Here is a 19,024-nt window from a genome sequence, read left to right as displayed (position 1 = left end):
TATATATGAATGATGTATCGCGCCCACACACGCTGTGCTACTATTTCTGTTGCTGCGTTGTTATGAGAGCGAATAAGAAACATCGCGAAAACTTCTCACTCGAAATATATACGCGTGCACACACATTGTATATAACTATATATATATATATATATATATATATATATATATATATATATATATATCTCAAACTTGCCGGATATTACCGCCATCGTGCGAAGAATCTTTTATAAACTGTGGAATCGAACTTTGGTGACTGTGCATACAATGTAAAAGTGTATTGCATAATATTAAGTGATAATTTAATACGTGATTATTTAATGATAAGAAACGATATCAAGTAACAAGAAATTGAAGATATGAGAAATAAAAAAATATAATGATTAATTTATAATTAATAATTAAATTTATTTGATAATTAAATTTAGCAGATTTTTGTGTGCAATTATACTCTTTATTGAGACCGCTACGAGAATAGCGAGAGGCCTTGTTCGCGTTTAGTATGACAGCGCAAGTATGACCCATCTACTGGATTAGATACTCGTAAACTCTTACAGGTGATAGGAAGACGAAGGGCGCGAGGGGTGATGTTAAGTTCATGAAGGAGATGCAAAGGGGAGAAGAGGGAGGAATTGATGGCACGCGGGAACCGAGGTTGCCTCGAGTGGCGAAACGGCTGGAAGTTCCTTTCATGTAAAGTAATTAACTACCGGCAACCGTTGACAAACACCTTACCCTCGTTCGCGGGCCTGCTGGCCTCGAGTGTCCTGGCATCGTGTCGTTTTCCTGGCACGAACTCGCCGCCATTCTCTTTATCCTTTCAAGGGAGAAGATTTTTGTATTTTTCATCAACCCTTCGACCCTTCGTTTTCCTCGCTACTCTGGCCGCTAACTTGTCTGGCTTTATAGCCAGCGTTCCTTTTCGTCCTTGAGGCTTCTCGTCCTGCATTAAACTTCTATCATCTTTGATCCTCTTCGGCTTTTGCGCAAACCACTAGCCAAAGAAAATCGACCCTACTCTTTTGTTTTATGAGGCCCTTCTATTATCATATATTTTTAACAAGAAACCCGCGTACTTCAAAGCATTATAAAAATTATATGCGCGTACAATTTTTCGTCTTAACGTAACACGGAGATGCGTGCAGGCTCATTTGCATATTTAAGTGCTGGTCAGAAGAAGAACCTGGATTTGAATTGCAAATGCTCAAATTAATGAAAGTTTTGACAAAAAAACGTCCAACAACCTTATGTAAACATTGCAATATTTATTATTTTTTAAAATATACTAAACAAGTATGTGTATACACCGATATTTAGAGACATTTTAAAATATTTATTGTTTGGAACTTAGTTATATTAAAAGTCTACTTATACTTTTAGTAGCTTTATCCATCTTTACCTTGAGAATTTATCTTCAGTTACAAACTTTTACATCTCCCTGGATATCCAGACTTTTCTGATCACCTATTCTCAAGAGATACCAGTTTGTATTTTTAATCAGTATACGATGAGCGCCTCCATTTACCCTTCCCTTTCTTAACTTTATTGCTACCATCTCTTCCACCATGACGTTGTCTACTCCTTCCCCGTCTTTCACTACTTCGTCATCGGCGTCCCATCGGACCAATAAGCGTCGAAGTTTCTACGTTAAACAGATAACAGTCTTGACAAATAATTATCAACTTTGTATAACATCACCAATGGACATTTCAATTAGTAAGAGATTTATAAATTATATAAATAAAGACTGATAAATTGTAAAGTCATATTAATTGTTCGTGCGTTTTGTGTGCATTTTATATGATTTACATATACGAATTATATATATATATATATATATATATATATATATATATATATGTTTATATATAGATGTAATTTTCTTTGTAAATAAAAATCTAGTCTCATTACACAGTGTGAATTACTTTGCAACTTAATTTCCCTCGCGATGCATTGTTTGTTAATTGATCTGAAGGGTAATGAGGGAAACGTCATTTCGAATATGGGTTCAAAACTGAAGTTATTAGAATAACAATGGTTTGACAAAACTGTTACACATAATTAGAATTATAATAGCATTCTGAAGCGAATGAGAGACCCATTACAATATAATTAAAGCGTAGCCCCTAACAAAGTCCACTATTATCATTAAAACCCTCATTATAACTCCTTGATATGTTTAATGATATATTTAATATTGTAATATACCGGATGTCCATAAAGGTCGAAATTAAATTTATACAACGTGTAAATGAAGTCAAGTAAATAAAAAAAGTTCATATACACTTATGTTCAAAAATGTTTCATTAAAAAATTATAAATATTCAAAGATTCACGAGCAAAATTATTCTTATAACTTCTAATACGTTATCACATATTATTATGCATGATGATCATGAATTCAGAATGATCGCATTCAGAAGAAGCGTAATTGCTTCTTGTAATCACAAAAATAATATCACGATGATAATTATGACATTAAACATATTAAAGTTTAACAGAAGCTAAAAAATATGGCGTAAGAGACTAAAGTCAGTCTAAAGACCACATAAAGGAAAAAACAATTTTGGTCATATATTTATATAAATTTTTCTCTGCTCTTCATTAAAGTCTTACATAAATTTAGTTTTTATCTCTATAAACATCCTATACATAATTTATAGAGTGAATATATAAAAATATTTGATATAATGAATTATATATTATATCGCATTTCATAGATTTTTCTCGCTTTAAGATTGTTACTCTGAAAGAATATATATATTATTATTCTTATTTATTCATTCTTAATATCAAAATGCAACTTTCATTATTTAGTAAACGTAACGCAATTTAAACATGTATAATAAAAGTCAACAGTCGCAATAAAATCTGTTTGATTACAATATACTTACATATTTTTTTAATAGATTACATTATCTCTTGATAAATAAAAATGCAATAAGTAATATATCTACTACATAACATTGGATCAATCAAGATAACCTTTATTATCTGCTTCTCTTATACCAATATAAAAATAAAATGAACAAGTTATGAAATGTATAAATATAAAATCTGACATTTAATATTTCAAAAATGTCAATATCGTGCATAAATTAATGGTATTACTACTTAAGATATAAAATAATTTTTTTTAATGCAATTATCAAATTATCTTATATATAGCGTACACATGTTTCATGTTTTGTATATTGAAAACAGAACACAAACAAGATATTAAATAACGATAATAAATCTCTAAAACTCCATCATTTATAATTTGAAAATAAATGAGAGTATTCAAAGAGATTGGTTCGAAACAACTAGTATAATAACTCAAGAGTCTATATTTCGTGTTAAATAAAACTACGTATATGCTAAAGTCTAATCACAGATTCGTCAATAAATGATTTTTTGTGGATTATAATTTATCGATGAATATTTTCGAAGTAACCGCTGATTGATAAGCTATCTTCGCCACCAACTCCTCTCCATGACGAAATGAACCATCAAAGACAAAACCATAAGAAAAATAATAACCGCCGCTGCTGCAAGAATAGTGCCATATCCTGTCAAAAGTTATTTATTTTAGACCTTTTTTGTCCATCTTAGCAGACAGATGATTAGTAATTTTAATTGTTTTTAACTTTGATTTTGTTATTGAGAACTGAACTACTAATTACTATAATTATTCATCTATAATCACGTTAAATTACGATATCGATCTCTTTGTGATTGTTAAACTAACACAAAGTAAAATGTTGAGACTGATCAATTTATACTTAAATACTCGAGGCACACATTGGAATAAAATAAAAAACAATTTTTTTTTACAACAATTTTTATAAGTTATTCAGTGATAACTTTACTGTTGACTAAGAAAAATTTTTCTTTCATTTTTTTTGACATAAACTTTTTTAAATTAAGATTAAACTTTAATTCATTCAATAAAAATGTGATCAAATACTTTAAATAAATTCCAAAAAGCATATTAGCAATTTTAGAATTAAATGTACAGATAATTTTTATAATAGTAAATTTTATGATTAAAAAAAAAACATAGCGTAGAGTAATTACAAATTTTGACCATCGATACTTACTTCGCGATTTTTTGTCATCAATTTTCTCCGCGATCTCATTGTCTACGTATGACGTCGATGCAAAAGAATTCCTATGGCAATCTAACTTGAAAAACCGCTCAGGCGTTATAGGCATAGGTAACAACGCATGCTGACCATTAGTCCCTTGAGAATGGAAATTTGTAGTCGACATTAGAGATGCTTGGAAAGGTGTCAATGGTATTTGTACTCTACAGGTCGCCTCGTTCGTAGAATACATGTTGCCGAACGAAAAAAGTCCATACGGCCATCTGGCGTGATTTGGTAACGCGATTGCGCTATAAGGCGGCGGATCGTTATTATCTTCATTGTCATTTACGGTAATTGAGGAGAGCGTTATCACGGCAACCGGATTATTCGAGGTTTCGCCGCTCTGTACGTTATTATTCAATACAGATTTGTCCTGAGGCGTTGATTTCAATGACGATACGTCACCTTGAACGTTCGATTTGTCTGTCGCCCATCGCTGAAGTCTTACACATTTTTCTGTTGCATTACCGCATGTGTCAGTAGATAACAGCTGCTCGGTTTCCGGGTTTGCCAAAAAATCTACAATCAAAATTAGAATCATACATATTTTTGATAAACAATATTTTTCTCATTTTTATTCGAGTATCTTCCTCCGACGATAACGTTTATCAAAAAAAACTTATCATATTTAAATAATATATAAAATTATAAATAAACGTGTATTTAAATTACATTGATTTTCTCAGTCTAATAAATATTTATAAAAATAGAATTAAAATCATCTTAATTTTATAAGAATTTCTGAATTATCGATAAAGATTAAATTAGATTATCTTCTAATTATATATTGCTCTAATTTATAGTTTGTTTTCTAATTTTTATTTATGTCGTGTATTTGCTTTTACTTTTTATTTAATATTGTTTATAACTAAAATATAGCAGTAATATTTATATATTTTTTACTTTAATTAATAATTTAGTAATTAAATTTAATAAATAATAATATAATAAAAATATCTATTTACATTAAGTTTTAAAATTAATAATAAAATATATGTGTATTATGATTTACACAGCATATGAAATAAACATAAGAAAACTTTCAAAATCTTGTAAATCTGCATGTAATCTAGTCGAATCACATAATCATGGCATATGTTAAATATTACGACATAGTTTTCGTAATGCATTTCTATGATACTTAGCTAAGAACCTGGATTTTAAATGTTGATTCATGCTAATCAATCTACGTAAACGTCGTCGCGGATCAATATTAAGTGATAGTATATTTTTTTCTAGATTGTTGGTCTGGATCATCTAAAAGTATTTTTACATTAAACTTCTATACATTATACTAAATCGCTAATATAAGATGATAAAATGGTAAAATGCAATGCAAGAGCAGCCATATCTAATTGAGTTTGATATATTGATTAATTGAATCTAATATATCATATTTTTTGATAAGACGTAATAATGTACATACCTATTAAAATAGAAATAAAAGAAACAAATATCAAGTGTATATATAGTGCATATATAAAAATAAAAAGTATGCCAAAAATTTGTAGCATACTCAGCTGCTCATTCTACATATTCTGTCTAATTATAATAAATATGGCTATTCTTTCATCACTTTCATTCTATTATATTAGCAGTCTAATATAATACATAGAAGTCTGTGATTTTTGCACATTACAGATTATTATCCGTTTTAAATCTCACGCGACGAAATGTAAAGCATAGATTGTTCGAAAAATTACCATGTGCACGTTATATGTAAATTGCGAGATTAGCTTTAATTTATAACATGCGTGCATTAATACAGCATCGGGTCAATAAATTTTAAGTTATCTTTCACTCAAAAGTATTTTTCGTCATTTTATTGCATAATACATAATATACATAAATATGTATATAAATGTATAAATTATATAAAGATCTAATTTTATATAAATTATAATTGTATGCAATCGATGCTGTAACAACCTATTTATTTTTCCGTTTTTCCTCAATTGACGCATAACTTCCTTATTTGGATCACAGCATTCAATATCATATGGATATACCTGTATGTATCAGTAATACGATTACATACGTTGCATACACAACTAGCAAATGCCTTGAAACTTAAAACAACTTTCATCCATAGGACAATTAATCAATTTAGTGCAAAATAAGTTTTCTATGTATCCAAAAGCGCAGAGAAAACGTTTGACGAAAAATATTTCTAAATATATAAATTAAAAAAATTGTTTTATGCACTTTGACATTATATTATAAATTTATCATATATATATATATATATATATATATATATATATATATTTTAACTTATTTAATTTGCATTATTACTCACTTGATTTACAACAAAAACCAAAGAAGATTTCTTGATGATCGTTTTATACGTGTATAATATTGAAATGTGTGCATTATGTTATCATGATATGTTAATAAATTGAATGATATTACTTATACTGGATTGTAAAGCAATTCTTTTTATAGCGCTGTTTTATTGATAAATATATGCAAGAGTAATTTTGCGAATTGTGGCTGTGTGTGGGGTGTTTAATTTAATTTGTCCGACTATACTATGTAAAATATAATCTCTTAAACAGAAAAATAAAAATAGAATATAATGGGATAGCCGGTAGACAATTTTGAATTGAGTTATAGCAATTTGCAAAACTCAGCAATTGCATCTTAATGGAATTTTTAGAAAAAGAGAAAAGTTAAATTTTTTGAGAACCTCTGACAAAAATGACATTATTTGATTTTGATATCATTTTGAAGAAACAAATCTAAGGATCTATAATGTAAAAAGTCCGATCATTTTTGAGATATTATCATGGCTAGATTGTTGAATAAAAATTGATATCTTGAGAGGCCAGATTATTCAAAAATTTGTTGCTATCATAATATCAAAGATAAACTCATTATAAGTCTTTAAATTCATCTTTTCAAAATTTATCGAGCTTATCGAGTAGTGTTATATTTATTGGAAGTTTCCATTTAAAAAATTTGCCATTTTAATGGGATGACTTCTTAGATCGGCGTAATTGACAAAATTGTCTACGGATTATCTCATTAATTGTCTCGTTTTTAACGTTTTTGTTTAAGAAATTACATTTTATGATGTAGTTAAACAGATTAAATCGAACACCTTGTATAACTATTAATATTCAAATGATTTAAACTGATTATTGATTGCTCGCATATGGAACATTTATTTCATCGCCAAGTCTCCTTGAGAACCAGTATATTATTACCTTCACTAGTGAAGCGCGATAACCGAACACTTTCTATTACAGTATGCTTATAAATGAATCAAATTTCCACATCTTATACGTCCCACATAAAATGTATACGTGTATTTTAAAGGATGATTCACCCAAAATATCGGTCGTTTTCTCACGACCCAATCTATTTAAGGTTAAATAATTGATATTTATCATAAGATAGAAGTTTATACACATTCGTGTCCATGACATTTACAAGAAATCTTGTTGGTACATTTATTTTTTAAATCATAAAGATACATATAATATAAAAAAAAGTTTTCTTTTTAATTATAAAAAGCAAAATTTACAATAATAAAGAAACAATAAAAAACAACATTTTAAAAAAATGAATAATTTTAGTGTCACAAAGAATAAAAAAGAAATTATAATATAACACTTGATAGTTTCTATAGTAAGTTTATCAGATATTTAATGTGTAATCACATAACTTTTTCACTATTTTACATTTTGCTTAATAACATTTATGAGACACTTGAATAATAAATTCTAATAAACTAAAGCACACGATGAAAACGGCGACTTTCAATCATTTTATAAAAATCGTATCACACAATAGTGTTTAGTGAAAAAAAAAATCGAATAAAGATTGTAAATTACGAAGATCGAAATGCGAGCGACCGAGCTGAATCGAAGTGCAGAATCGGTTTGCTACTCGCAGAACGAATAATGTCAAAATATGAAACGCGTTCAAAATGGAGCTGATTATTGACACAAAATTTCACATGCGATAAATCTACCGTACACGCATACCTTTTCCAACGTCCTTCGACATTTCTCGATGTTACGTGCACGTCTCGAGCGACGACTGAGCGACGAGAATGTCGCGAGTATCGTGCGCGTCCGTGATTCGACTGACAATCACCTGCTGATGCACCTGGCGCGTGAAGGTATACATATATGCACGTACGTACGTACGCACGCACGCACGTAGCGGCGTGCCGAGATCGAGAGCCAATAATAAGAGATGCGTCGCGATGATAGTGCTTGATACAACTGACAGCACGGCACGGTGAAACTGCGACCACTAACGCGACCAGTCGCTCAGTAATACGAATACGATGAGGAGCGGACACGTCATCAGCTCTAATGATTTCACAAGAATATAGATAACATAGTCTTGATCATTCTCGGTCATTTAAGATCGCAGATATATTGATTTCCATATGAAAAAAAAAAAACAGATAATTTCTCGAGCAAAAATGCATTATTGTTGCAATCAAAGTAGAAACGCTATTTGCGTTTGAGCAATTTAGATTTAATAATAACTAAACCGCGTCACACATTATAAATTCCACGTTGCACGTATAACATAAATCACATATAAAACCGGTTGTTATTAATGTCTTCCTCAACTAAATAATTAGTCTTGTTTGTAATTTATGATTAAAGATCATAAAATCTTGTGCATTGCAAGAACGAGGTAATTATTGATGAATCATAAACAGCATTGAATAATATCGTAAAATTAGCATAATTGCATAAAAATGGGGTTAAGGTTGATGCTTGGTTTAACGAGTGTTGTCGATGTGACACAGCTCCAATTATTTAAATAATGTTGCGTAAGTGATTTTTTAAGCGAGCAAATCTTGTGTTATTATAAACCCTTTCGCACAAATCATATAACAATCAAGATGTGTAATTATATTTTGAAATGTGTCGCATGTGTAAAAAGAGAACACAAAACAATTAAATAATGATGTGTGAGAGATTTAAAATCTTTATAAAAAAGAGTTTATATGTGAGTAAGAATTATTACTAAATATTACTATTTATTATCATTATATTAGTGACGTGAAAAATTGGCAAAAACTTCAAGAATAATAATTAAATAATTACGTGGAAATCAATGGCAATTATATAGCATAGAAATATAATATCGCAATCACATAAGCAGCAACATAATGACTTCAAGAATAATAAATTTTTAAAACGATAAAATAGTTTTAATATAAATCGAATAACATTTATCATAATAATATTATATAATATTAATATTTGCATTTATTCTATTCCTATAGATTTATTCCGCCGAATTTATATGACAAAATAAAACGTGACTTTATATCGCGTACTACTAATATATCTTATACATAATCAATTATATTTACGATGAACAATGTATCTTGAATATTTAATCGATTGCTCGTGGTGGACAAAAGACAAATAGATTCGACAAAAGGTTGATACGTAATCCGGATGTTCCTAATTTTCAGCGAAATATACATAACACAATCTCGTGGCGATGTTCATAAAAACTTATTCTCGGGAAAAATCCTTGCGTGCGATATGGCGTATAGTTGGAATATGCTTTATATTTGCGATTACGTATTTTCGCATGTCCTTCGCCGGCAAGACGATTCTTCCGGAATTTGCACAACGCTCGTTCCCCTACTAGTCGCTTTACGATCGTCGGAATAACTCCGTCGTGATTTCTCGTGGATTCGTAAAGGCACGGCCAGCAAACGACGCGATTTCTTGAAACCACGTGCTATTCTCGTACGTTTTATTTCTGAAGACAGCCGCGTCGTAAACCGGCTTCGGGATGAGGCGTCACACTTTCACGATATGCTATGTACGCAACAGTAAATGAAATGATCGGTCTGATACTTTAAGTATAACTAAATCTAGCGTTTTCTGTTGCAAGTAATATAAAAATTAATTAACTAAAAATAAAAAAAAATTTCTACTGACAATAACTGACTTTATAAGTAACAAAAAATATTTCCCCTAAATTAGACAATAACACAATAAAGAGATATTAATTATAATAATTATAATAGTAGAGGGCATGTTTCTCTCAAAATAGACAAGATTATTGAGAGGCAACTTATTATCAAACATGAATCAAATTATATCGACGATCGTTAGAATTATGAAAACTATTTTTAATGGAATAGTCTTCAAGATGATTTCTCTCGCGTTTACTGCTACTGCAATAGGGAAAAGGGGAAAATGCACTTTCTAAGAGGGTTGATCATAAAGATGGGTTACTACTAGGGCGCAAGCTCTACGACTGCTTCGTCTACGTGAAGCTGCTCTCTTGTTACACTCGTGTCCTCCCTTCTTTTCTCTGCGCTATAATATATATAACTGTTCATGATGTACATATACGAATAGCTTATGTGAAAACGTGCTTGTTAAAATTTGACGCTGTGCTCACGTGCACACGATGAACACCATATTCGGAAGATATAAATGATAAGCGATGACTGTCAGTAAAAGGCTACATGATTTTAAATTAATCAATTATTATTTCCATAGGGATATATACGACATATATACGACGTAATTAAAGATATTATATTATAGATTATTATTTAAAACATTTATTATAGCGTTTTAATTAATATTTATAACTGAAAGCATGATTAGTAAATAAAAACGAGCATATCTAAATTAAATAAAATTGAATCTTTTTTGAAAAGATCAGATATATATGAAATTTATATAAAATTAAATGAAAAATAATATTTAGTCATTTAGTGGCATATTGATGTTTTCATATCACTTGACACATATTGAAAGTTGCAAGAGAAGTAAATATCCCATTCTTTTCTCACAAAAGCACTTCACTTTACAAATGAATACAATTACAATTTAAAATACCTCATAACCGATTTTCATTCTTCGGTTAAGAACTTTGTATTAGCGAGCGCTAACGACTATCACAAAACAAATGAACGAACAAACGACTGTTTAGCGACAAAGAGAGCGAGAACGGAAGTCCGCCTGCTCGCACACTTTGTTGCAATTTTACAAAGTTGCGGCCCCACAAGTTCGACGTTCCGGACTGTACGAGTAGATTAGATTTGGCTTAAGAGTGGATGAACTGTTCTGCGATAAAAGCAGGTAATTCCGCGACGCGCTCGGTAACTTCGACGCGACTTGGGCGCTCGGAAAATAATCAGCCGGGGTTGAGCCGGTAGTCGCGTCGACAGACCACGACGTAGACAAACCTCCCTTGTTCCAAAGGGCCGTTATCCGCGGCAGCCCGGAGAGAAGGGGATCAGTCTTTGTGCTTCTCGCGGAAATCGTAAGATTGGTATCGTCGCTCGGCTCCCACTCGGTATTGCGCTTCACGGTGGCGTCATTACGGTAGTGGCCGTCGCCTTTTATTTCGAGGGAAATTAACGACGACCGCCGAGTAATTGTCGGGCGTTAAGCTCCCGCAGAACGTAATTACGCGGGGACAAAGCGGTGTGCGAAGTAAATACGAAAACGCGGCCGCGGGACGAATTTGTCGCGGCGCTTTCGTGGCAGCGAAACTTCTTCAGAACTCCGTCCTCGGCTGTTGTTCTCGTTTCTGTGGGTTTGAAGTTTTCTAACTGGCGAAAAAGAGTGTCTCTTCACAACAAGTCCAGACAATTTATAATTGAAATGATAGTTGTGTCAACGAGTTGCAGCGGTAATGTCAATTTTTGAGTTAAATATACGGACATCGCGATATAAAAATATATTATAAAAAAATTCTTTTTTTCTCGCCCTTTTTTTGTCAAATTTGAACAAAAGTATATTTTTTCTCAAATGCATACAAAATAAGAATAGGTGATACAATCTGTCTAGTCAATGATACAGCCTTTCAAACGTAAAAATGTAAAACTTTTAAAAATATTATTAATTTTTTTTTTTAAACAGAATAACATTTAATTAATTAAATATAAAGATAAAGACTATGCTTAAGAAATTCAATTAGCTTTTAAAAATACAATATTTGCAATTCTTAATATTTCAATAAACAAATTATTAAGTAATATGCAATATACAAGAAATATTAATTATAAAAATATTAATGATAACTATAATAATATGTATTTATTAAAAAATATTTAATCTCAAATAGTTGCTCTTTTTTTGAATGTTTCTTAACTCAATCTCTATATAAACGCAAAGCGATTTCTGATTAACTTAGGAATTTGTAAATATCGGAAAATTAATTGTAATGATTAACTCGCGGGAACGTGTCCGCTGTCGATAGCTTTCGACCTAAATTAAACATTGCGGTGTCGTAATTACAGTGTAAGGCACGCGTGCTGCATGCGTTGAAGTAAACACAAAGATATAATGACACGTATTTGTCGCGCCGGCGGCACCGCTGCATCCATTATCAGCATCCACGGCGATAGCCACGCGCCGACTATAGATGGGACCTGTGGTGCTGCAATTTAAAAGTCCATTTGTTCCTGAATAACGTAGGAAACGCCGACAACCACCGGCACGCGCATTTTATCCGAAAAATATTGGGGCTGAAAATTGTATACGAGCCCGACAAAGAGGGAGGCGGGAAATGGTAGCAAGTGAAATAGTAAGAAGCGCTACATCAGCGTTGAATGCATACGTGAAAGTCATAGAAAAAGGAATTAAATCCACAAAAAGCAAAGAAATATGTTTTTTGATGAATTTTGAAATCTTATTGATTATTTACGATATCTGTTGAAAAATAAAAATTACATTTTATTATTGTTATATATAGCATAATATAACAATAAATTCTTATAGCCGTTTTTATCAGTTCCTAAAAACTTGTAAAAATATAATATCTTTTTAACTTTCAAATAAAAAGAAAATGATATTTTTTTTTATTAATTGAGTATTATTAATTTTAACTGAATACAAAAAATTGTTATCCTTTAAACGTGTGTAAGCGAAAGACGTCACAATGTGATATATATTATTTTACGTCTCATTTGCTGTTCGTGTAGATAATTTGTTTGTCCATGAATGTTCGATACGTTTTTCCTGTTTTTAAATTTTTTTCATGCGCATGACACATATATTAACATCGATGCAAATTTAATAGTCACTGGTGCGGTCACATTATCAATCGGAAAGATATTTTTCTAACATTATTTTGAACATAATTCTATTTTAATCATACTTTACTTGAAGCTACTATGATCTCATTTGTAATCTTATTACCATGACTATTTATCTAGCTTCTTTCTTCTTCAAAAAAATTAGACATCAACTATACATTCGTTACAACGAAAGTTATACATAGCATGATGCAGCTGCAGCGAATTATCGCGGATGTCACATTGCCATTTTGCTTCCCCGCTGACAGAAACCACCTTCACACCCGGAAATTATGTGGCGTGAATTCACAGTACCTTAGCGTTCGACAACCTGTCTGAGTACATTTTCCGGCAATACACGTTAGATGCCCAAGTTTCGCGAAAGCATGAGGTGTGACGTTTTAAGATCGTATATTACTGCGTTACAGGAGTTACACGTGACATTTTCCATATTACTCTATATATGAATCGTGATCGCATTAAATATGTTTTTCTCTCTCATTTTGTATTAATAAATATATAACAATAAAATTTATAAAGAATATCATTATTCACAAGACATAAAAAAATATGATTAATGAGAAAAAAACCTAGAAGAATTAATGAGAGAAAATATATCTTACTATATAAAATATCGTAAGATAAACACAGAGCGTCTATAAAATATATAATTGTTCGAATATCATTGATTTGCAAAGATGCATGCAGCTAATGACGGTTAATCAATACTGTAATCATTGCTGATAAGTCTTATATTGAATACCTGTCGCACAATATTGCTTATCAATATATTGATAAGCATACATACGATTTCCGGGATATAATTTTCCTGCTCATATTTTTGTATTTTGTCTTAATTTAGGATTAAAAATAATTTTACTAAAAAATTTTTAGCCAGAAATAATTAACAACATTCATGAAATAAATACAAATAATTACTTAGATAATAATAATTGTTTAGATAAATGTGGTGTGAAGGATGTGTGCGTTGTGATTAGAATAGGTGTGATTCAAGCCGTATTTAGTTTAAATAATTTATACGTCAACTTTTTATGCATATTTGCAAATTTTTTCTATTTATACGTTTTCTTACATAGAATATTTTTGTATATTATTATTTTTTGCTTTATCTTGTTAATGTGTATGATGCAATACTTAAAGAAATACAGCTCTATGGATTATATTAAAGACTCAACTCATAAATATTAATTTTTTTTTGTCTGTATGCATGTCTCAACTAGATATTAATATTCTGTTAGATGTATCTTGTGTACTGAAACCGAGTCATTAATTTTGAGAATTGAGGATATTTAACATTATTATTAAGATTCAAATCATTATATCAGAAAAATTTTGCAATACTATTTCGCAATTCTATTTCTGCAAATAAAAATAGATTATTATTAAATATATATAATCCTTCACTGCACAATTATAATCTTTTTTTAATCACAATTCTCATTATTATCATGATTAATTACCTATTATTTATTATCTATATATACCTTTTATTACCTATATTATTACCTATTATTAGTTCTTTATGAATAATAATAATTATTTTATAAATCTCTTTGTAAATTAATTTATATGTCACTGCCAAAAAAAGTATTTCTTTTTAACATATTTTCATATATAGTAGTGTAGTTAATTTTAAATATACTTAAAAATATGACATGTAATTCTTTCTGAAACTTATCCTGGATAAATTGTGCGTGGATATATATATCGTATGTATATATATATATATATATGTGCGTGTGTGTGTGCGTGTACATTTGTGTATGTGTATGTGATCATAAATTAAATCGGAAGTGTCCATCTATATATGTATAAACAACGCAATTCCTATGCTTTGTCATCAATTCTTTCGTCACGAGAAACAATCAAGCGCATACGTGTGGCCTCTGTCATATATATTCATCGTATAAGTGAAAGTTTGATTCGGTTGATGACACAACATCATATATGCAACTTTTTTTCATCGTGCCTCGAACATTGACGAGTGAGCGACGACTGTCACACTCGGCGCCAGGATGACTGCCAGAGTGACGCACCGCAACAACGTCGTTCGAAAGAAGGAAATAAAAAGCGGAGGAAATAGGTGGTGCACGCGATAAAACGACGTGCGTGAGCGTGTGACGGACAAGAGACGGGGTGCAACGAGGTCACGTGCATCGGCAAGAAATAGAGAGAGAGAGAGAGAGGGAGTAATGGAGGATGTATTCTCGATAAAGGCACTACAGCGAAGCGAATGACAATCCGAATTTCCGTCGTTATACGAGCGGCTCGTGCATTTTTTTACACGCCCGAATGGCGCCGAAACCATTGATTAAATCCCGGCGCCGACCCATTTTTCCTCTTTCGGTGACCTGCTCTCTCTTCTTCCCCGATCTTTTCGATTCTCTCTCTTGCCACACGAGTCTCGTATGCGTGCACTTTTTGGCAACTCGTATACGTTTGTGTTATTGCTGCACCGATTGAAAATCACAGGGATCACTTGACTTCGACTAATGCATATAAACACTATTCTCTTGTCGCGTAGGATCTACCGCATGTTTTAAAACTAAAAGTCAACACTCGATAAAATACAAACGTGATACATACATTTTTTCCTCGATACTGATATCACAATGTCACAAGTATCACTATTAATATGTAAATTAAAAGTGAAATTTTATTTAAAAATTAATATTTTTTTAGAATTTACTATTTTCTTGATCATATCAAGTATATGTCTTGATTTTTAAGAAATCTCGATTTTTAAGATGATTTCATTATAAATTAATTCAATACAATTTTAATGCAATTTAAGATATAATTATAAATTTGTTTATCCACGGTTTAGTTAAATCGCACGCATCATTTGAATTCCCTGCTCCTCTATTTCTTTTTCAAAAGAGTGGGACTTTTAACATTGATAACGGCACTCAATATCGGTGTAACTGATTATATTTAGCAAATGAAATGATACATGCAGTACTTGACAATGTCAATTCAGGGATAGTCTAAACAGTGTATTAAAAGACTAAGGAAAAAATGAGTGTAGTTATTTCAATATGTAATTTTAAGATATAATTTGCGATATAATTTGCTTTAAAATAAACCAAATTCATATAATTTCTATTATAAATTGTTATATCGTATATAAATTTGTTATATCGAATAAGATTACTAAATTTATGCTAATATATTTGAATATTTTTAGTAAACACAAATGCTTGATTCTAATAATTTTTATGCGATTAATCTTCCTCTCTCTTTTTCTCACTCTCTAAATTGGAAATGCATTGAGAGTAATAATTAGAAATAGTCGTATTTTTAACTGATATATGTATATATATCAGTTAAAAATACGACTATTTCTAATTATTACTCTCAATGCATTTCCAATTTAGAGAGTGAGAGAAAGAGAGAGGAAGATATATATATATATATATATATATATATATATATATATATATATAGCACGAATAATTGGATGAAACATTTACAATAAATTATAAGCATTGCAATGAACTTCTCTCATAATTGATTACAAACAATTAGGAAAATTAATATTACTATCGTATTCATTAATCATATTAACAAATAATATCCGTTGACCAATATTTAATATCGCGCAAAAGACAAGTAAATCCTTGATATTCATGATTTTTAATGATTCATTTTGTGCCCATGTTATTTTTAAAATGTTGATACGTATAATCTTCTTAATAATGTTATCGGAATGCATTCTTCCGTATTACAATTCCTTCAAAGAACACGTTAATTCATGATAACGTTTATTCATGACAATGTTAGTGTGTAAAATATTGTGTGATGAGGAAGCGGAGGTAAGTAGAGAATTCAAAGAGAAACGTTACAATCCTTTATTACAAAATTGCGCGTGCGACAAAATTTCATCTTGCACACTGACCTTGTACGTATTTCAGTATCACGAACATTAAAGACATTGGTCGATATGGGCGACACGCTAAGCTCGCAGTATAAGCAATGACCATATATCGCAACTACAACAAAACGTCACCTACACATGGGGGAATTGTGCGCGGAGAGCGAGATGGTGGAAAGGCCGGCGAGTTGGTCGTGATATCGCTCGCTTTTATTATTAGCGCAATAAAACCTCGGTAACTGAGTAATAATTTAAAAGTTGAGCGCCGTTCATAGCTCAAGCACCTTCGGCGTCGCGCCGCGCCAATAAGTGCGATCGATAAAATTCGCGAATATTTCGCGCTACAGAATCGGAAAAGCAGTAGTCAATGTTTTGCTTTACAGACTACCCGGTGTCGAAGGTGGCCATTTAAAATCGTGTGTGAATAAATATAAGTTTGGAACAAGACATATTTGGGTGAATCCAATGCGGCTTTTATGACAAATACATATAGGTATAAATACTATAGAAAAAAAAAAACAAAAAATAAATAATATGACATACGTTATTGGATGATGTTTATCTGCAACGATTACATTATTAATTATGTAGATATATTAACCTTTAAAATATATTCAAGCTTATAACAATGATAAAATATAAGATTAATTTTTTCAGTAAAGTGATGTATAATAGATAATTTTCCGCATTGCGGATAATATAATCTAAATAAAGAGAGAAACTATACAAAAATATATAAGAAATTCATACAGATTTATTGATGTGCAAGTATTTTAAATAAATATATATGTGTAAATAAAATATGCAATAAAATATTTAATTATTATAATTAAATATTTAATTGTTAGCAATTGCATACATTTGTAGCCCAAATTAATAATTCGTTTATGTAACGCGTAGAATTTCTCTCACATGTATAATATTTAATATAATAAAAAAAATTACACGCTGAAACTATAATAAAAATAATTCACAAGCCCCATATATTTCATATTCATCAAAAATTACGCAAAGCATAATTAATTTATATGTACAACGATTGAAATTATGTAATGGAGCTTGTCGAAAACTCATCGCGCCATTCGCTCGTCAACAACGAATTTACGGAGCAGCTTTTGTGCGATTCCGACGAAAATCGATCAGAAAAGCTTGAATAAGTGCGGAGGACGCATTGTCGAACCGAGCAAAGAATACGGGAATTGTCGTTAGCCCCCCCGGTGACAGGTCTAAGTTGTGGAGCGGAGAAATGGGAACTAGATATACGGTCGAACGTTGAGAGTGTAACAAGATTTTCCGTTATCGAGTCTAAGATATCTCTAAAAAACGAGCGCCGATCGCGATGCATCTCCTTGCTACGAAGGGCTGGGAAAAAAAGGAGTGAAAGGGGGAAGAAACGGGGTAGTTGGGAATGCGAGGAAAACAGGCGGGTTTCGCTCGCAGCGCGTGTAAAAATAGATCTTCCTCCGGATCTGCCGCGCTGCTGGAATTCGATATCGCTTGTATACGTTGCACTCCGCATCCTATTGTATGTATGCGTCTGTGTGTGTGTACGCGTAAAACGAATTAAATATTTTCTCGCAACGGGCGATCCGGAGAATTCCAATGAAACGATAGCACCGCACGCAGATTCGCGGATTTTGCTCGCAAATTAAAATTAATAGAACGCCTATCGATAGAATGATTGCACGCTCGCGTGTGCATTTATCTTGGCGCGCTCTACATGTACGCATACATTTACAAGGTTCGAGATTATTGTTCAATCGTACGATCGATCGAACCTGAACATATACATGGAGAGAGGATTTCAAATGACTGTTGGAAAAGCAGGTTTTTCCCGCTCCACTCCCGGACTTTCGAGCTCGCCGCAGCGAGATGCGAGCTCACATGAGCTCAACGTTTTTGCCTGCACGTTTTTCCGATAATTAATGTTCGTTCCTGCGCACCCGCAAAGCGAACGGAAGAGAC

At 31.5% G+C, this 19,024-nt stretch overlaps 1 protein-coding gene across 1 annotated transcript; it reads right to left on the bottom strand.

The window, feature by feature from the left end:
• Positions 1-2,761: 2,761 nt before the first annotated feature.
• Positions 2,762-8,431, bottom strand: LOC126849702 (uncharacterized). Its single transcript, XM_050591824.1, has 3 exons — positions 8,123-8,431; positions 4,083-4,649; positions 2,762-3,551 (listed from the first exon to the last, which is right to left on the bottom strand). Exons 1-3 carry the CDS (start codon positions 8,142-8,144, stop codon positions 3,451-3,453), a joined length of 690 nt encoding a protein of 229 aa, XP_050447781.1. The 5' UTR covers positions 8,145-8,431; the 3' UTR covers positions 2,762-3,450.
• Positions 8,432-19,024: the final 10,593 nt, after the last annotated feature.

The sequence above is a fragment of the Cataglyphis hispanica genome, chromosome 5 (genome assembly GCF_021464435.1).
Source record: "Cataglyphis hispanica isolate Lineage 1 chromosome 5, ULB_Chis1_1.0, whole genome shotgun sequence".
Classification (NCBI taxonomy): Eukaryota; Metazoa; Arthropoda; class Insecta; order Hymenoptera; family Formicidae; genus Cataglyphis; species Cataglyphis hispanica.
The sequence above is the reverse complement of the archived record's forward strand: the minus strand, read 5'-3'. Positions and strand labels throughout refer to the sequence as shown.